This window comes from Dendrobates tinctorius, unplaced genomic scaffold (assembly GCF_039654945.1).
Source record: "Dendrobates tinctorius isolate UK_male_01 unplaced genomic scaffold, ASM3965494v1 ptg000086l, whole genome shotgun sequence".
Lineage (NCBI taxonomy): Eukaryota > Metazoa > Chordata > Amphibia > Anura > Dendrobatidae > Dendrobates > Dendrobates tinctorius.
Genome location: NW_027361754.1, coordinates 69,895,066 through 69,915,892, shown reverse-complemented (window position 1 = coordinate 69,915,892; position 20,827 = coordinate 69,895,066). Strand labels below are relative to the sequence as shown.

At 46.7% G+C, this 20,827-nt stretch overlaps 2 protein-coding genes across 3 annotated transcripts in view; one reads left to right on the top strand and one right to left on the bottom strand.

Moving 5' to 3' along the window:
* LOC141097996 (arylacetamide deacetylase-like 4) overlaps positions 1 to 4,174 on the bottom strand; it is a 52,543-nt gene extending 48,369 nt beyond the window's left edge. For both annotated transcript variants that reach the window (XM_073585572.1, XM_073585574.1), the window contains exon 1: positions 3,951 to 4,174. The gene's annotated coding sequence lies outside the window, so the exon portion shown is untranslated. The remainder of the gene's footprint in view (positions 1 to 3,950) is intronic.
* An 11,750-nt stretch (positions 4,175 to 15,924) lies between these two features.
* LOC141097995 (arylacetamide deacetylase-like 4) overlaps positions 15,925 to 20,827 on the top strand; it is a 38,500-nt gene continuing 33,597 nt past the window's right edge. Inside the window, exon 1 of the mRNA XM_073585570.1 lies at positions 15,925 to 16,202. Coding sequence (XP_073441671.1) covers positions 16,047 to 16,202 — 156 coding nt within the window. The 5' untranslated portion in view covers positions 15,925 to 16,046. The remainder of the gene's footprint in view (positions 16,203 to 20,827) is intronic.

The window sequence follows — 20,827 nt, the reverse complement described above, 5'->3', positions numbered from 1 at the left end:
TTAACCCGGTAGCCTTTCGTTTAAGGCTCCCTCAGTCTTTTAAAATTCCTAATGTTTTCCACAAATCCCTTCTCAAGGTGTACCGCTCCCCAATTCATCCCGTCCAGTCCCCTCCTCCTCCAGTTTTGGTCAAGGGTGCCTTGGAGTACGAAGTCCAGGGCATCCTTGATTCCCGTTTAGTGAGAAAGTCTGTGCAATATTTAGTTCATTGGAAAAGCTATGGCCCAGAGGAGAGGTCCTGGGTCCCCGCTAGTGACATTCATGCCAAGGGGTTGATTAGAAGGTTTCACCTCCTTCACCCTGATAAACCGGGTTTTGAGGGTCCGGAGGCCCCTCTTGGAGGGGGGGTACTGTCACGTTTCCGCCAGACTTAGGGCCTGCTGTTCCGGTCGCGGCCTCTAGGAGGCGCCGGACCGCCACTTTATCGTCAGACTCAGGGACGGCTGTTCCTGCCTCGGCCACTGGACAGGGCCGTGGTTCTGTCACGTCAGGCTCAGAGCCTACTGTCCCGGCTTTAGCCTCTAGGAGGCGCCGGTCTGTCACGTCGCCGTTAAATTCTGGGTCTGCTGCTCCTGTCGCGGTCACTAGGAGGCGCCATGGCTCGCCCGGGAGTTATGGTGCTGACAGAGTAAGGGCACCTGCGCAGGCATCTGGTGGACGCAGGCTCCACCCCTCTGTCAGTCATCAAGAGGTTACTGCATCTCCATCTGGCCTGGTCCTGGGGGCGGTACTGATGACATCATCAGTCCAGGAACCTATGAGGGGTGACCTGATCCCTGAAATACCTTGGGACTGGTCTTGCAAGCCGCCGGATATATTCTTGGTTCCCCTGTGTGTTACTGTGTGAATTGCTTTCTGACTGACTGACTTTGGCCTGGACTTCTGACTCTCCTTCTGCCTAACGATTCTGTACCTCTGCGACTCTCCTGGTTTATGACTTTCGGCCTGAATCTGACTCTCCTTCTGCCTAACGATTCTGTACCTCTGCTACTCTCCTGGTTTATGACTCTTGGCCTGAATCTGACTCTGCTTCTGCCTAACGATTCTGTACCTCTGCTACTCTCCTGGTTTATGACTCTCGGCCTGAATCTGACTCTGCTTCTGTCTACCGTTTTTGTACCATTGCTGCCCGACTGGTTTAGACTCGCATATCTCCACGTTTGTGTCCTGTATTGGAACACCTTTCTGGCGACCGTCCTGCTCTGGTCACTGCTCCTATTCAGACAGCGCCTCCTGGGCTCTGCTATAAATCCAGATCCCTGTATAGGGGTAAAGGGTATCAGTGTTTCTCGGGGTGTTGCCTGGCTGCAGCCCAGACCCGCAGGCGGACGTCACAAGTTCATACAAGGCAATGTTTCCTGTACATTCCCTTCCTCTGCCATATGGGCAGTCCCTTTGGACAGTCAATGTCCCATCTGTACCTTCAGCGTCACCAGCTCCCCGTCAGGCCCTTGTCCCGTTCCAATAGGGTAAGGTGCCGTGAACGCGATCTCAGCTGCTCCCGCCCCTAGACCCCAAATCCTTCCTGTGGTTGATTCCTTTAAGCTGGTGCCCGTTTTCGCTATTCTTCAGCTTGGGGCCCCTTACTGCCATCTGTAGACTTATCCCCGCAGCTTGCTACTGTGCATTGCATATGTCCTGCCCTTGGGCAGACTGCCCGGGCGTCTGCAGAACCAGGAAGTATCCTGACTAAAAAGTACTCTGATCTGTGCTGCCCCTCCCATCAGGTTAACCCATGTGCTTCCTGTGTCCTTCTCTATTCTATACTCTAATCCAGGCGCGTAACTACGACGGTTACAGGAGCTGCCACTGCGACCGGGCCCGGGGGGAGTCAGGGGCCCGGCAGGCATATCTCCCAATCGTCCTGATTCTTGTGGGACAGTCTCATTTTTGACCCCCCCCACCCGTGTCCCGCACTGCTCTGAGCCACCACGCCCCCCCCATGCACCCCATCCTCGCCCTCCCGCAGAGACCCACCACACTGACAGCAGCCCGTCGCTAGGCTGTTTTCTCCAATGTGCGCACAGGACCTGTGATGAGGTCACAAGAGGGGAGGAGTTAAGGGTCACATGATCAGGGGACTCCTTGTCTGCAGGACTCTGCTGTGCTGGTTGTCATGGTGCTGGATGAGGCAAAGTTTGTGAGGGGGTCAGGAGGGGTTTACAGTGTGGATGTAGCAGAGCTGTGTGTGTACAGTTTTGGAAGGAGAGGAGCCGTGTGTGTACAAGGTGTACGGAGCGGAGCTGTGTGTGTACGAGGAGTACGGAGCAGAGCCGTGTGTTTTCGAGGTGTACGGAGTGGAGCCGTGTGTGTACGCGGTGTACAGAGCAGAGCCTTGTGTGTGCGAGGTGTATGGAGCGGTGACATGTGTGTAAGGTGTACGGAGCGGATCCGTGTGTGTGCGAGGTGTACGGAGCGGAGCCATGTGTGTAAGAGGTGTACGAAGCGGAGCCGTATGTGTACGAGGTGTACGGAGCGGAGCCGTATGTGTACGAGGTGTACGGAGCGGAGCCGTGTGTGTACGAGGTGTACGGAGCAGAGATGTGTGTGTATTTTGGCATGGGGGCCCCCATTTGAAAGTTTGCACCCGGGCCCATAACTTTGTAGTTACGCCACTGCTATACTCTAATGTGCCCTCTCTCTTCTAACCCCACTACAGTGTCTATACTATGTCCTATTCTATCCCTAATCCTACAAACAGTACACTCACATCACATGACATAACAGCATATGAACATTAATAAACCATGAGGTGCCGCATGTGACCGTGAGAACAGGATCCTGAAGAGAGGAGGCACGTGAGGCTCCCTGCCACCTCCTTACACATACAAGGACAGGGATGGGAGAGCCATGCATACCAGGGCAGGGACGGGGGAGCCATGCATACAAAGACAGGGACGGGGGAGAAATGCAAAGAAGGACAGGGACTGGGCCCGGGGGAGCTATGCATACAAGGATAGGGACGGAGGAGCCATGCATACAGGGACGGGGGAGCCATGCATACAAGGACAGGGACGGGGGAGCCATGCATACAAGGACAGGGATGGGGAGCCATGCATACAAGGACAGGGATGGGGAGCTATGCAGACAAGGACAGGGATGGGGAACCATGCATACCAGGATAGGGATGAGGGGACAATGCATACCCGGCTTATACTAGAGTCAATACGTTTTCCCAGTTTTTCGTGGCAAAAGTAGGTGCCTCGGCTTATACTTGAGTCGGCTTTTACTCGAGTATTTACAGTACTTCTAAATGGGTAATCTGCAAGACGAGAACATAGCTGTTGGTAAATGGTTACCCTAAGAAAACACCTCCGGCACTAAAAAAAAAGATATTTTTAAGGAATATTCTGTGTAACAAAAGAATCTTTATTTACAGCAGATATATGAAATGGACAAGACAAGATTTCCAATGTTTCAGCTCTCAGGCCTTTATCAAGGATGTATATCAACAAATCAATAGAAAAGAAAATAAATAAATACAAATAAACTGAAGCATATCACTTCTATGCAAAAAGTCCTGGCTATGTTACAGGATCTGTATATCATATATCATAAAATAATAAAGGATGTAACCACCTTTACATCAAAATGTATTATTCAAGATTACAAAATGACATAATAATGACATAATAATGTGAATATTCTTAAACCAAGGGTTTTTAAATAAAGTGAACAAAAATATATACAGTATAAAGCCAATGAGGTCAATATCAAAACCCACATTGCTAAGGTAAATATCTACCAAGAGAACACTTGCAATCTCTGAAAAGTTATAATATATGGAAAATCCACAAAGACCCAAGAAGGGAAGATCAGAACAAAGGCTTAAGATAAGAAAGAAAGAGTAGAACTGCCAAAGCAGACCATGTAGGTAAGGTAAAAAAAAATTGCAGGAAAGGCTGTCAGAAAACACAATGAATCACAGACAGAAATCAGGAAGAGATTACCTGTCTCAAAATGAATTGGCGTACTTGCAGCCAGGAGCAGGGTAACAAGTGTGAGGAAATTGGTACGAGAGTTTTTAAAGACCGGCCTGGTGAGCTACTTCCGGGTGAAACACCAACCCCAGGAGAATCATCTGACCTCAGGTCCAGTGTCCCTAAATAAACCGTGCACGCTTATTAGAAAAAAGACATGGGTGCAGCTGGAAGGAAGCCGAACAGTCCCCGGTGACGAGACATAGTAATGCGCACGCGTCAAGTCTTATGTTAGATATCTGAAAGGGGGGGTGGGGTGAGTAATGAACTTATGCACACCATGCAAAAGGACCAAAAAACATATTAGGACAGAAAGAATAATTCAAAGGACAAAAAGTAATAAGAATTCGAAAACCAGGAGAAGACTAAGAAAAGTGGAAGGGGAATAAAATATGTTAGCAAAGGAAAGTGGAAAATAGGAAAAAAGGGGAAAAGGAAAGAGGGAAATTTATGAGAACCCATGTAACTGGTATGCATAACCTGCAAGTTTTTTTTATTCAGGATTCATTGTGTGATCTAAAAAAGAGCAAGAGACTATATGGTTATCTCACAATATATAGCAGGAGCAAAAAAACCTTAAGGAATAAAAACGCTACAGCTCTTAAATCAATAGAAGACCTCGTATTCCCTGTTTAACCCATGAGGCTCTAATGTTTGTAAATTATATATCCAATAAGCTTCTAGTTTTTTCAATAGCTTAATGCGATCTGCACCGATTCTAGGAACCCTCACATTCTCATTAACCCGATACCTAAGTTGGCTATTGTGTGTCCTATAGAAATAAAATGTGCAGAGATGGGTAGCATTGTTCTTTTGCATCGAATATTTGAATATTGTTGGGAGATGCGGTCCCGGATATGCTGCGTGGTATCCTCCACATATCCGAGACCGCGTGGACGCTTAATCAAATATGTTACGTGTGAAGGATCGCACGTAAAAAACCCTTTAGTAGGAAAATGCTCGCCAGTTCTGGGATGTGTGAAGAATCCCGTTTACTCACATTTGAGCACTGAAGGCAATGTAAGCCTTCAAAGTACCCTGTTTTTGTGTGGCTAAAAATCTCTGAGGTTCCACAGTTCTATTGGAACCAATATCAGCTCTAACCAAGAGATTTTTCAGGTTTGCAGGTTTTTTGTTACAAATTAGTGGTAAATTATAAAATTCAGACACATTAGGATATGCCTTTCTGAGTAAATGCCAGTGTTCGTTAATGAAGTTCTTAATGATCCGCATGAATGGATGAAAAGTATTTACGAGCGGAACTCGAATTTGATTCATAGTGATAGTTCTAGTTGACATAGTAACATAGTTAGTAAGGCCGAAAAAAGACATTAGTCCATCCAATTCAGCCTATAAAATTCTGTCAGAATTAATCCCCAGATCTACAGTACGTCCTTCTAAAGAACCTAACAATAACTGTAAGATACAATATTGTTACGCTCCAGGAAGACATCCAGGCCTCTCTTGAACCCTTCGACTGAGTTCGCCATCACCACCTCCTCAGGCAGGGAATTCCAGATTCTCACTGCCCTAACTATAAAGAATCCTCTTCTATGTTGGTGGAAAAACCTTTTCTCCTCCAGACGCAGAGAATGCCCGTTGTGACCGTCACCTTCCTTGGTATAAACAGATCCTCGGAGAGATATTTGTATTGTCCCCTTATATACTTATACATGGTTATTAGATCGCCCCTCAGTCGTCTTTTTTCTAGACTAAATAATCCTAATTTTGCTAATTTCTCTGGGTATTGTAGTTCCCCCATCCCCTTTATTAATTTTGTTGCCCTCCTTTGTACCCGCTCTAGTTCCATTATATCCTTCCTGAGCACCGGTGCCCAAAACTGTACACAGTAATCCATGTGCGGTCTAACCAGAGATTTGTACAGAGGCAGTATAATGCTCTCATCATGTGTATCCATACCTCTTTTAATGCACCCCATGATCCTGTTTGCCTTGGCAGCCGCTGCCTGGCACTGGCTGCTCCAGGTAAGTTTATCATTAACTAGGATCCCCAAGTCCTTCTCCATGTCAGATTTACCCAGTGGTTTACCGTTCAGTGTGTAATGGTGATATTGATTCCTTCTTCCCATGTGTATAACCTTACATTTATCATTGTTAAACTGCATCTGCCACCTTTCGGCCCAAGTTCCCAACTTATCCAGATCCATCTGTAGCAGAATACTATCTTCTCGTGTATTGACTGCTTTACATAGTTTTGTATCATCTGCAAATATCGATATTTTACTGTGCAAACCTTCTACCAGATCGTTAATAAATATGTTGAAGAGAATAGGTCCCAACACCGACCCCTGCGGTACCCCACTGGTCACAGTGACCCAGTTAGAGAATATACCATTTATAACCACCCTCTGCTTTCTAACACTAAGCCAGTTACTTACTCATTTACACACATTTTCCCCCAGACCCAGCATTCAAGATATACCACATCCAATGACTCACCTTGGTTCAGTCTATAGCTTACCTCTTCATAAAAACTGATTAGGTTGGTTTGACAGGAGCGATTCCTCATAAACCCATGCTGATATGGCGTTAAACAGTTATTCTCATTGAGATAATCCAGAATAACATCCCTCAGAAACCCTTCAAATATTTTACCAACAATAGAGGTTAGACTTACTGGCCTATAATTTCCAGGTTCACTTTTAGAGCCCTTTTTGAATATTGGTACCACATTTGCTATGCGCCAGTCCTGTGGAACAGACCCCGTCGCTATAGAGTCTCTAAATATAAGAAATAATGGTTTGTCTATTACATTACTTAGTTCTCTTAGTACTCGTGGGTGTGTAGGGAAGGTGACCTGACAGACGGACGGACGGACTTGTCAGAATAGAGAAAGGAAGGTTTGCACAGTTTAGAAAGGTGTCAGTTACTACAGTGGGGAAACAGCTGAGAAAGTGTAGTGGACGTGCAGTACCTAGGGTTGACCATTAGAGGGCAGGGAGGAGTGTGAGCAAAGGACTTGACATCAGCTTAGGGCTTAGGAAACCGTTGGTCATAGGGGGTGGAGTTACAGGGAACCAGGAATGATATAAATGCTGAGGTAAGGTTCCAGAAAGTTCCAGTCCCCAGGGGGAGCTCGAGTGACAGGAGGACTACGACAGTTTGTGCACTCTGAGGAAAACCAAGCCAGGGGGACTGAGGAGAGAGAACATCAGGGGGGTGGTCCTGACAGGAAAGTACCGCAGCATAGACGAGGCACCGAGGTAAAGCATACCGTATTGAGAGAGACGACTGTTCAGTAAAAGTACTGTTGGTTTACTGGCCTAAGGCGGCCACAGTGATGGATCTGACAGGAGCGTCGAAGAGTGAAGAGGGGACGGTGCATATAAGTACATCCCCGGTGTAAAGTACGGTGTGCGTGAAGCGGCCTTGGAAACGGAGGGCCGATTAGTGAAGTGAAGTAAAGTGCTGTGAATTGAAGTGAGGTGTACTTCGGAGGCCGTCAGGCGGACGGCAAGAGAATAAACTTGGACCTGTTGTACCTGACATTTGCCTCCATCGTGTCTCTGTTACATCTCTGCGTGGTAAGAGAGGGACCACCCCCTAGCTCGGCCCACTGACCCTACATTTGGCGTAGTCAGCAGGATCGCCGCCGCTAATACATCATCTTCTGTGGCAGGCCTGCCTTAAAGAATGGAGAAAGACTTGGATTATACTGCTTGGATTATAAACACCTGTGGATTACAAATTACCTACCTGTGGAATACAAATGGGGAGCGCTGTGGCGGATCTGTGTTGCCAGCAGAGGATCCGGGGCGGTACCAGGACTGGTGCAAGATGGCAGTGATGCTTCTGTGCAGAGGAGAGATGCAGGTGTTTGCTGTTGTTCCCAATGGACTGGGGCCCCCTCCTATGTACCCCGGGGACCAGCGCTGTGTCCCGGGAGGCCGATGCGCCCCCATCCTGGACCCTGACAAGTGGGTGGAAAGGCCTGCCAATGCCCCACCCAACAGAGAGAGTGGCACAGAGCAAAAGTTTGGCTGTGGCTGTCTGGCGCCGTGCGAGTGCTGCCCACTGGACGGTATGAGACGCTGCGGGTGTCGGGGCATCGGCCGCCTGGAGTGGCAATGGTGGCGGGATATCGAGCTCCACCAGAAAGTGACATCTTCTGAGCCAAGAGCAGGCAGCAGGATGGTGAGCTGGGAAGCGGAGCCGGTGCGGAACCAGTGGGAGCGGCTACAGAAGTTGCCAGCGGAGAGCCTCCCTGTGGAACCCATGAGCCCGGAGGTTAGCCCCGCCGGACGGTGGGGTGAAGAGAGGAAACTGTGGAAGGAGCCGCGTGATGACGCAACGGAGGCCGCGGCGCCGGGGAAGGTGAGAGATCCTCCGGCCCCGGCAGTGGCTCCGCAAGCAGCCCCCCCATTTGGCTGCAGCACGCGGCAGCCTGTGTACCCGAGAGACCGGACACAAGAGGCCTGCCCCTCTATGCTGAATTGAGTGGGACCCCCACTCCGAGTCCTGCCCCACTCCGCCTGAAGACACCACGCACGGTGCCGCCAGAGCGGAGCCTGATCCCAGAGGGCGCTGTTGCGCTTCCCCTGCCGCTGGTGACCCCAGCTCTAAAATCGGTTACTACCCCGGCCCCGGCTGAAACGTCAAGTGCGGCCTACCCGGCGGCCACGGTTAGGCCGATACTGGAACTGGCTGCGTCCTATTTGGCCGACCCGGTGACCCAGCATTCCGAGAACACGGCTGTTCCCACCCGCCATTCGGCTCCAGCGGCTGCTGGGCCGCAGAAACCATCGGCTGCCTCTTCCCTGCCCTCTTCTTCGGCGGAGCCCCGCCCATCGGACTCTAGAGCCTGCGCTGTACCCTCCGTTTGGGTTGCGGAGGTTATCAAGCAGAAGAAGGTTCGGGAGCAGGAGGAATGGAGCCTGCTCCACTCAAAGGGGGAGGCTGGCATGGCGGTGAAGAGATCATGGGGACGGCTGGTATACACCAACATCGATAGCGGATACGGTTTCATCCGGGATGAGACTGGACAAAAGGTCTATATTAATGTGGCATCTATTAATCACGGCCGGGCTCTACACGAGGGGGACTGGGTGTCATACTACAAAGAGTACTGCCCCCGTGGCTACTACGCGGTAGCTGTGATTGCTGAGCCAGAGGACCGTGAGCCCCCGTAGTAAGAACTCCTAGGACACTCCCTATATCCCGGGTGCTCCACGGCTGTGGGGCCCCTCGCTGCCGGTTGCCTGGGAGTGGTTTGAACTCTCGAAATTTCGTTGCACTGTTGTGCCAAAGCATAAGAACATTTGATGTATACGTTAATGAAAAGTTTGATATAAGAGTTAAAGTTGTTGGTTGTATTAAGCCTGGCAAAGCGGGGATGTCAAGAAGCGAGGGAGTGCATATGTCCAAGGAAAGGGGGAAGAAGGAAAAAAACATGTGATGTGTTATTTGTTAAATGTTGGTTTAAAGAAAATGAGTAAAAGAAAAAAAAAATATAAAAAATGGGGTACTTGTGATATTATAAAGTTATTTGGTTGTATAATATGCACAAGTAAATGCAACAGGTCTGGGTAAGAGAAGGTCTGAGGGACCAAAGGGAAGTGTGAGATCCGAAAGGGGTCTATGTGTGAAGAGGGTCAGGGAGACCGAGGTGCCGACCATGACATGTAACTGGAAGAAAGATAAATGAGATGGAAGATGTGAGAAAGACAGCTGTCCTAGGTCAGGTCACCGACACCACGGACACCCCTGAAGGAGGAAAGTGGGCACCGGTAATGATCTGGTAGGTGTGAGGCCTCGATCATGGCGTACCAGACAGTGGAAGGTGACAGAAGGGGAGAATAGGGGAAGGTACATGCCATAGAGAGAATATGGGTGTACCTAGCCCAATTTGAAAGACGTCATGTGGCGTGCGCGCTGGTGAGTAGCAGTAGGCTGCTCAGAGCATGGTGCTCCCAGTATGGTTCGGCCCCTGCGGGTAATGGGTTTGGCCCAACAACTGGTCCGACAACAGAATGTAGGTGAAGCTTCAGAACAACGAAGGCAGGGATGACGATTATTGAGGACGACAATAGACAAAGGAAGGGGGAGTGTAGGGAAGGTGACCTGACAGACGGACTTGTCAGAATAGAGAAAGGAAGGTTTGCACAGTTTAGACAGGTGTCAGTTACTACAGTGGGGAAACAGCTGAGAAAGTGTAGTGGACGTGCAGTACCTAGGGTTGACCATTAGATGGCAGGGAGGAGTGTGAGCAAAGGACTTGACATCAGCTTAGGGCTTAGGAAACCGTTGGTCATGGGGGGCAGAGTTACAGGGAACCAGGAATTCCAGAAAGTTCCAGTCCCCAGGGGGAGCTCGAGTGACAGGAGGACTATGATAGTTTGTGCACTCTGAGGAAAACCAAGCCAGGGGGACTGAGGAGAGAGAACATCAGGGGGGTGGTCCTGACAGGAAAGTACCGCAGCATAGACGAGGCACCGAGGTAAAGCATACCGTATTGAGAGAGACGACTGTTCAGTAAAAGTACTGTTGGTTTACGGGCGGCGGCCACAGTGACGGATCTGACAGGAGCGTCGAAGAGTGAAGAGGGGATGGTGTGCATATGTACATCCCCGGTGTAAAGTACGGTGTGCGTGAAGCTGCCTTGGAAATGGAGGGCCGATTAGTGAAGTGAAGTGCTGTGAATTGAAGTGCGGTGTACTTCGGAGGCCGTCAGGCTGACGGCAAGAGAATAAACTTGGACCTGTTGTACCTGACATTTGCCTCCATCGTGTCTCTGTTACATCTCTGCGCGGTAAGAGAGGGACCACCCCCCAGCTCGACCCACCGACCCTACAGGTGTATGCCATCCGGACCCAGAGATTTATCTATTTTAATCTTATTTAGCCGGATTTGCACCTCTTCTTGGGTTAGATTGGTGAATGACCCTTAATATAGGGTTTTCTTTGTCTCTCGGCATTTCACCTAGCACCTGGAGAAGAAGGTGTTTAATATATTAGCTTTTTCCTCATCATCTACAACCATACTTTCCTCACAATTTTTTAATGGGCCTACACTTTCACTTTTGATTCTTTTACTTATTGATATAGTTGAAGAACAGCTTGAGATTAGTTTTACTCTCCTTAGCAATGTGCTTCTCTGTTTCCTTTTTGGCAGCTTTAATTATTTTTTTAGATAAAGAATTTTTCTCCTTATAGTTTTTTAGAGCTTCAACGGTGCCATCCTGCTTTAGTAGTTTAAATGCTTTCTTTTTACTGTTAATTGCCCCTCTTACTTCTTTGCTTAGCCAGATTGGGCTTTTCCTATTTCTTGTCCTTTTATTCCTACAAGGTATAAACCGCTTACAGTGCCTATTAAGGATGTTCTTAAACATTTCCCATTTATTTTCTGTATTCTTATTTCTGAGGACATTGTCCCAGTCAACCAGATTAAGGGCATCTCTAAGCTGGTCAAACTTTGCCTTCCTAAAGTTCAGTGTTTTTGTGACTCCCTGACATGTCCCCCTAGCGAAAGACAAGTGAAACTGTACAATATTGTGGTCGCTATTTCCTAGATGCCCAACAACCTGCAGATTTGTTTTTCTGTCAGATTCATAGTGATAGTTCTAGTTGACGGTATCCGCGGTGTATGAATTTCACATCCATAACCTTCATGCACTCAATTTTTTTCCAGTCATCAGTGACAATACATTGGACCCAAAGGAACTGGGATTTTGATAATGATTTTTTGACGTGCTGTGGTTGGCAACTTGAGAAATGTAAGAGACTGTTCTTGTCAGTTGGTTTGACATAAAAGTGTATATCAAGAATCCCATTTTCCTGTGTTGATATTAGGTTATCAAAGAAATTAATATTTTTGGTACTATATTGAATTGAGAAGGTAAGGTTAGGAATAGAGGAATTGATGTCTTGGAAGAACCTAATCAAAGAACCACCATCACCCCTCCACACCATAAAGATGTAATCGATAGACCTCTTCCAGTACATGGAATGTTCACGGAAGAGGGGGTGAGTATAGATATAATTTTCCTCAAATGAAACCATAAAAATATTGGCATATGAAGGTGCCATATTGAACCCATGACTGTGCCCATCTTTTGGATATACTATTGGTTTCCAAACAGAAATTTTTGGTTTTGAGAATTAAAGAAAGTAATTCAATACAAAATACTTTTTGTGATGAACCGAAGTCCATATACCATTTTAGAAATTCTTGGACCGCCCTTATACTATCACGGTGATCTATGCAAGTATAAAGGCTGTTGGTGTCTAGTGTCACTAAAAATCAGTCGGTAGGGACAGGTCCAGGTGTCTTCAGACCATTCAAGAAATCAGAGGTATCCTTCATGTAAGAAACCATGAAAGGCAACAGAGGGGTCAACATTTTTTCAAGAGTTAGGGCCCTGTCACACATAGCGACGCACCAGCGATCCCGACAACGATATTACCTTGTTAGGATCGCTGGTGTGTCGCTACATGATCGCTGGTGAGCTGCCAAACAGGAGGCTTCACCAGCGATCAGCGCCAGCGACACGTGGGTAAGAAGTGACGCACGTCGCTTAGTTACCCACTGTATACCTTAGTTACCAGCGTGCTGGTGCAGCGAGCTGGTAATCAAGGTACACATCGGGTTTCTAAGCTGCGTGCGGCACTTAGAAACCTGTTGTGTACCTTGGTTACCAGCTCCCTGCACCAACGTGCTGGTAACTAGCGTACACATCGGGTTTCTAAGCGCTGCGTGCCGCTAAGAGACCCGGTGTGTGCCTTAGTTACCAGCGGCAACTCGCTGATCGCTGGTCTCCCGCCTTTCACACGTAGCGATGGTGCTGGCCAGCGGGAGACCAGCAATCAAAAAAATGTCCTGGCCATTCCAGGACGATCAGCGATACCCGGCAGGGGGGCCGGTTGCTGAGAAGTGTCACACACAGCGATCTCGCTGGTGAGATCGCTGTTGCGTCACAAAACTTGTGACTCAGCAGCGATCTCGCTAGCGAGATCACTATGTGTGACGGGGGCTTTATGGCAAGGGGTGAGAGAATGGAATTGGTAGATGCCACAATTGTTGTTTGAATATGTGTATTTTCTATTTATAGCTGTCTACAAATATCTAAAGGGCTGTCACATTGTAGAAGGAACAACTTTATTCTCATTTGCACAAGGAAAGACTAGAAGCAATGGGATGAAACTGAATGGGAGGAGACACAGATTAGATATTAGAAAAAACTTTTTGACAGTTAGAGTGATCAATGAGTGGAACAGGCTGCCACGAGAAGTGGTGAGTTCTCCTTCAATGGAAGTCTTCAAACAGAGGCTGGACAGGCATCTGACTGAGATGATTTAGCGAATCCTGCTTTGAGCAGGGGGTTGGACCAGATGGCCCAGGAGGTCCCTTCCAACTCTACGATTCTATGATTCTATTCTTTTTTAATTGATTTAATACTATTATCAGTATAGCTCCTGTTGGAGAGGCTGTGGACCACCAAGGGAGTGGGGGCCCTGGGCAAATGCTCAGTTTGCTCTCCCCCAATCCCTAACACTGACCCTGGGGGTTAAAAATTTATGTTTTTTTCTTGAGTTCTGAAGTCCCCTAAATAAAGAACCAGAAGTCTGAGAGAGGAAGATTCAGGTTTGTGAAGAAAATATCCCTGAGGCATTTGATGCAATTAATTCCCTACTGAATAAATCATACGTTTCGGCAAACAGTATTGTGATGCAGCTAGTTCAATCTGTTCTCCTTTCATGTGGGGCAGGTATTCAGGCAGTGATCCAGTTCTGTGCCCAAGCTTGCAGAGACTCGATATAGTCTCTTCTGAAGTTCACTCACTTTCTAAACTAAACAGAACACCTATTTTGATGCTTTTCATGGCTCTGTACACACTATGCTTGTCTATCTGGCCAGGGTCCACACAAGGCTCTTTAACTCATGCAGTAAATGTCGTAGCAAAACAAAAAAAAAAAATCGAGAAATCAAAATCTAAAAATTGACATTTTTTGTCACAGCACCTCCCACAAAATATTAAATCAAATGTAGTATTTATTCCCATGGTATGATTAAAAATATGTCAGCTTCCCATGCAAAACACAAACCCATACACAACTCCAAAATAAAAAAAATAAAAAAAGTTCTTGGAAAATACTGACACAAAACAGTTTTTTTTTTTTTTTTTTTTACAAAGTTTGAAATTTTTTTAAGCAGCTAAAATAATTAAAAAACTATACCTATGATGTCACCAGAATCATACTGACCTGAAGAATGGTATCCAAAAGTAATTTTTATTGTGCAATTAATGTTGTAAAAATTAAATTTAAAAAACAAGGAAAATTGTGCTTCTTTTCGCCACTTCACTGCACTTGGATTTTTTCCCCCATTCTCCCATTGCCAAAAAGAGAAAACGAATGGTGTCTTTCAAAAAATACAACTGTCCCACACACAAAAAGACAAGCCTTCATATAGCTTTGTCGATGAAAAAAAATGTAAAAGTAATGGCTCTTTTAAAAAGGGAGGAAAAAGAACAAGAAGGCAAAAAATGTAAAATTGGCTGCATCCATAGAATAACGCAGACAATTTTAAATTAATTCACGATCAGGAGCCTAAGGCTAAGTGCACACGTACCGGAACTCTCGCGGAAATTACCACGAGAATTCCGGAATTCCATTCCGCGGGAAAATCGCATTTTAAATTCCCGCGATTTTCCCGCGGAAAAACTAGCATTTTGCAAGCGTATTTAGCTTGCAAAATGCTAGCGTTTTCCAAGCGATCTGTAGCATCGCTTGGAGAACTGATTGACAGGTTGGTCACACTCGTCAAACATAGTGTTTGACGAGTGTGACCAACTTTTTACTACTGAGGCGGCCTATGCAGCATCAGTTGTAAAAGATAGAATGTAAAAAAAAATAAAAAATAGTGTTATTCTCACCTTCCGACGTCCCGCGCATCCGTTCCCAGTAATCCTTTGCGAAAATGCCCGCGATGACGTCCGTTCTCGCGGGATCGTGATGTCTCGCGGTTATTCGCGATGACGTCGCGCGAATGACCGCGAGACTTCGCGATCCCACGAGAACGGACGCCATCGCGGGCATTTTCGCAAAGGCTTACTGGGACCGGGCGCGTGGAGAGAGGCGGGAAGGCTGCGCGGGACGTCGGAGGGTGAGAATAACAATATTTTTTAGTTTAAATTCTATTTTTTACAGGGATATGGTACCCAGAGCCCGGAGGACAGTCTCCTCTCCTCCAGACCGTGGGTACCATCCGCAATTGTTCTGCTTACTTTCCGCATGGTGTGCACAGCCACATGCGGGAAGTAAGCGGAACAATGCATTCCTATGGGTGCGGGATCGCCGCGATTCCTCAAATTAATGAGCATGCTGCGTTTTTTACCGCAAAGCAATTCCGCCGCGGTAAAAACCGCAGCATTAGCACAGCATTGCGGAATCCCATAGGAATGCATGGGATGCTTATTTTTTCCGTTTTCGTGGCAAAATCGCGCGGTTAAAACCGCCGCGGAAACGCGAAAAAAAGCCACGTGTGAACTCAGCCTCACAGTGGGGCTCATGTAAACTTGTGAATTTTTGCATTAAAAGAAAAAAAAAATAGAACTGTATCACCTAGTTGTCAATTTATTCATAATTTTCCAAATTAAATGTAGAGCTAAGAGTGAAAAATAAATGATAATAAACGAAAGTCAAATAAAAATATAAAGCACTGTTCATAGGAAACTGTTTCACTGTTTCACAGGAAAGTCTAAAAGCGAGTAAAATAAATAAATAGTCAGCTGCTTTTTTTTTAAAATGACAAGCAGCCCTGGGCTTTAGGGGTTAAATAATTGTGTTATTTTTTTTGGGTGTGCTAAGGGAAGAGCCAGCAGGGCTGGGGCGGGAAATGTCAGAAGATCCATACAGAGAAGATGTGTTTGCACATGCATATTTGGTAACTTTAATGTAGATATTATTATTCAGTTCTAAATAATCTCCTGTGGGCGGCACTTCTCCTAAAAGAGACAGTAAAGCTCTGCTACTCTATAATTACTACAAGGCAATTAGTATTAAAGCAAACCAGAAAGAGAAAAAAGCCAGAAAGGACAGAAGCCGCCAGAATGCTCGGAGTAATTGTCATTTTCCTTGTTTTGGGTCTTCTGATATTTTTGGGGGTCACCTGGTACGAATCCTCAAAAGCGGAGTACCCACCAGGGATTGAAAATCCTAAATTTCTTCGGACAACTTATACATTAGTTGTTGGCTCATTCGTCTTGGTAAGTCCATAGCCTGAATCTGAAGATTTTTTTCTTAGTTTTCCTACTTGTTCTTTCTCCAGTAGCAATATTCTAGTTATGGACACATTTGTTTCTTAATTCTTGGCAATTATTTCTTGTGGTCTTACAATTGATATAACCAATAAGCTTTGATCTAAAAAAAAAAAACTAATGGAAAATGAAAAAGCCATATACCTATAATACCACAGAGGGGAGGCATATACTTACGCTAATTAGTGTTTTAGTGTATGTATATCGCATAAAATCGAAATAAAAAACACTTAAGCTTGTGGTTGTAACATGAAAAAATGGAAATCTTCACAAGGTATGAATACATTTTCAAGGCACTGTATATTTTAATTTCTCTTCTATATTGAGGAAATATTATTTTGTAAATTTTAAGATATCATGTATCTTTTGTCTACGGCGGGTGTTACCATAGGTTTGGCTCTGGGGGTCTGTACTTTTTTTTCCTCTATATGATGTTGGCGAATCATAAGCAAACAGCAAAAGAGCAAAGAGGTTTACCCGTCCAGGCCTCCAGACAAAGGCACTATCAGGATGCAGTGGACCCATGTAATTAAGATGGAAACACAGGTACAAGAATACCGATAAAACAACCGCTCACAGCCTACCAATACATGGAGGGGGCGGCTGCCTGGTATGTTGATGCACAATAAAACACTTGTATGTGGCGCTGTTCACACTATGGCCATGCACAGCATCCAGGCCAGCCTAGTAGTGACACCCTTCTATTAGCTCAGGCGGGCTGGCCCAGCGCTATCAAAATGCATGCCATGTGAACAGACACCGCAGTTTACAAAACCAAATGGGCCCAACTGCACCCTGAATAAAAAGTGGAGACCTTTGGCGCAGGTTACGGGCTCACGTATTTTGGCCAAAATATCAGCTAATACTCCATTTTTTTATGTGTTTTTTGCACTTTTTATTCAGGGTGCAGTTGGGCCCATTTGGTCTTGTAAACTGCGGTGTCTGTTCACATGGCATGCATTTTGATAGCGCTGGGCCAGCCCGCCTGAGCTAATAGAAGGGTGTCACTACTAGGCTGGCCTGGATGATGTGCATGGCCATAGTGTGAACAGCGCCACATACAAGTGTTTTATTGTGCATCAACATACCAGGCAGCCGCCCCCTCCATGTATTGGTAGGCTGTGAGTGGTTGTTTCATCGGTATTCTTGCACCTGTGTTTCCATCTTAATTATATGGGTCCACTGCATCCTGATAGTGCATTTGTCTGGAGGCCTGAACAGGTAAACCTCTTTGCTCTTTTGCTGTTTTCTATTATTGGAGGATTTTTAAGTCCTCTTTCTGTGCTGTTTCAGCAAATCATAAGCAAGCAGCAACACACAGGAGAAAAGATCACTCCTCCAAAATAGCTTAAAACAGGCATTCTTTGGTATGAGACATGTAATGACATACAGTCTGATCTCCTCATTGATCGCACTGCAGAACGATTACAAGTAGAGATGAGCGACTTTGCCTTTTTTCGGGTCGAGTCGGGTTTCATGAAACCAGACTTTCGCAAAAGTCGGGTCGAACGCAATCGGCCGATTACCGTGAAAAGTCGAAGGCCGACTGAAACACAAAACCCAATGCAAGTCAATGGAGAAGAAAAGTCGGCAGTGAGTGGAGGACAGGAAACACACCTACAGTGCCCATTTTAATGCCAAAAACATCAATTCTTATTACTTAAGCTTGTCAACCTTAATTTACTTTATATTAATAGTTAGGCATTGAAAACTGGGGGTTATTTGGCTAAAGTTGTGGGGGGTAGGGCTGGCTCCAGATTTTCGTGGGCCCAGGGCCAAAGAGTGTCACTGGGCCCCTTTAACACATGCCACAATTCATGATCCTCTGATACGGCAGAGAAATAGCGGTATACTACAATGAAAAATACTTCACTTCTTACATCACATGACTGATATCCATTTTAAATTCTCCAATAGCTCCAAAAACGGACAGTATATTGCTCCATACAGTATTATGGCCACCGCATAGTGCGCCATACAGAGTAATGAGGTCCATATATTTCTCCATACAGAATCAATGGTCCCATATAATGTTCGATGCAGTATATGATGAGCTCCACATAATGCTACCTACAGTATATGTTGGTCCCCATGGATGAAGCTCCACTGTCTTATGGGCCCAAATAATGCTCCATATATAATGGGCCCCATTTCTAATGCTCCAGTGCGTAATGGGCCCTGTAAATGCTGCTCCAGTGTCTGATGTCCACCTTTGGAATGCTCCAGTGTATGGTGGGCCCCATATATCATTCTCCAGAGTATAGTGCTCCCCAAAAATTGCTCCCAACCTTTAAAACAATTAAATAAGTCTCCTCACTAGGGAATCCCTGTACTCTCTGGACTCCTCATCGTCCCCATCTTCCATCTCTCTGCACTTGGACTGTTTAAGCAGAGGGCGTACAGATGTGATGTCATCGCGCTCTCTGACCAGAATGTCACTGTCAGGAAACGCGGAAGACGTCACGGCGGTGGAGCAGGAAGAGGTAAGTATTTCAACTTTGCAAGCGCTGTGATCCTGAGCAAGCAGGGGGGGGCCCACTCGTTGGCGACGGCACTGGCACAGGGCCCCTCATAGTACGGCAGTGTGTCTGACGGCGGGTGGGAGAGACCCTGTGCCAGTGCCGTCGCCAATGAATATGCCCCCCCACCTGCTCAAGGAACCTGCACTTTCATCTGCACCTTCCACTTTGTCACCGTGTAAGGTGGTATAGTATGCTAGTATGCGGGAAGGGGAACCTGAGTTTCATCAGGGTCTGATTCTGGCTGTGTAGAGTGCGAGGGAAATGTAGTGGTCTGGGTCAATGTACCAGCAGAATCATCTAGCAGTGGCTAGGCATCAGTGCACTTGTGGTGCCCCCAGGAGTATGGTCGTCACAGTGGCATTACCTTCCTCCTACGGAGTGTAATGTCATGCTTGGGAGCAACGAAGGATCTCTCTAGCAGTTAAACCAACACACAACACAGTTCCTACTCCAGGCCAGCAGGGAGAGCTCTGAACCTGACTGCTGAGGAGCTGCTCTCTGTGGTCGGGAGGAGGGAAGTTAGGGCAGTCTGTGAAGGGAAGGGGAAGTGTGTGGACGTGAGAAGGGGAACTGGAGGTTGAGCAGAGTTAAGGCAAACTCCTACCTGGAGCGCATGGTCGGGATTCCGGTCTCTGAGTTTGTAGGGACACTGACGGTCCTGCAGCAGAAACCGGAGGAAGTAGCAGCTGTAAATGCTCTGTTCCCAGCTAAGGCTCGGAAGCCCCAGCAGCGACGTGTGCGAGCCAGAAGGAAAAGGCTACGGCTGCCTGCCATACGAGAAAGTTCAAAATGAGAGTCAACAGGGAGAACTTCAGTGAACTCAGTACTGCGAGTACCTCAGATAAGCGCTATAACGGAGGCCACACTACCTCTCTGCAGAGAGAGAATTCCTAATTTGCTTCCAGGCTGACCAACTCCTTCTCCATCTGTACTCTGGGTCCTGGACGGCACTTACCAAGTACAGGTAAAGGAACTGCACGACTGTGTCTGTCATCTTTCTCCTGCGCCTGACGCACGGCTCTGCTACATCCTGCACTGCACACCATCTACCAACTCTTTCATCTGTCCGACGACTACGGCCCTACCTGTGCAGGGCTTCTACATCTTAGCTGCACCACAACATCTGTCCCAGAGAAGCGACACTGCAGCGCTGGTCAATCTGATCAGAAACCACAGGTGGCATCACGTATCATTCACCTATAAATGTTATTCACCCCTTTGCATGGACGCCCAGGGCCACGGACCGGGTCACCACCACCGTGACACATCCCTCTGAGACACTGGCCCGATAACGATTAACCCCACTGCCCTGGCTGGTGACCCACACTCCATGTGAGATTCATCTTGGGCTGGGGAATTCACAATTTGACTTGATAACCCAGGCATGGTATGTGAGAAAGAGCTACATGGACTAGTGTGAAGTGTGGCCTGCTGCATCATTCACTTTTGGTTGGGGTGAAGGACACAAGGAAAGGGGTTCTTCATGACCAGGAGCCATCACTTGACGACTCAGTGCTTGCATTTTTTGAAACTTCAGAAGAGGAGGGCATATTAGCTGGAGTCTGTTTCGGCAATGTAAGCCAAAACCAGTTCCTGATGTTCCGGCTTTAAAAGCGGTTAACCTACTCCCAGAAAAGGTAGCCTTCCAGGCCTTCCGGAGCCAGACCATGACGCAGGCTCAACACCTCCAGCCTTAGCTGCTATTGTGCTTTTGCCACTACCAGCAGATGCACCACCACCATCAGTACCAGCTTGCCCCCTCACGCCCACGTCCGCGGCCTCTTCCACCATACTTCCAAATTTTGGAGAAAATGTACCCAAAATGACATCAGATATATGGTACTGTATCAGAAGCGTACAGCTGTATACAGTCAAAGGATAATTGTAAATCTCCGTATATATTTCATGAGTCACACAGAGACGATCACAGGCTCAGTATGGATTAGACAAGAATATAAAAAGTAGAAAAAGGGTACAGTATCATCAGATAGCAGGTATATATAGTATAGTTTAAATAGTTTAAACATTCTAAATCTCCGTATATATTTCAGG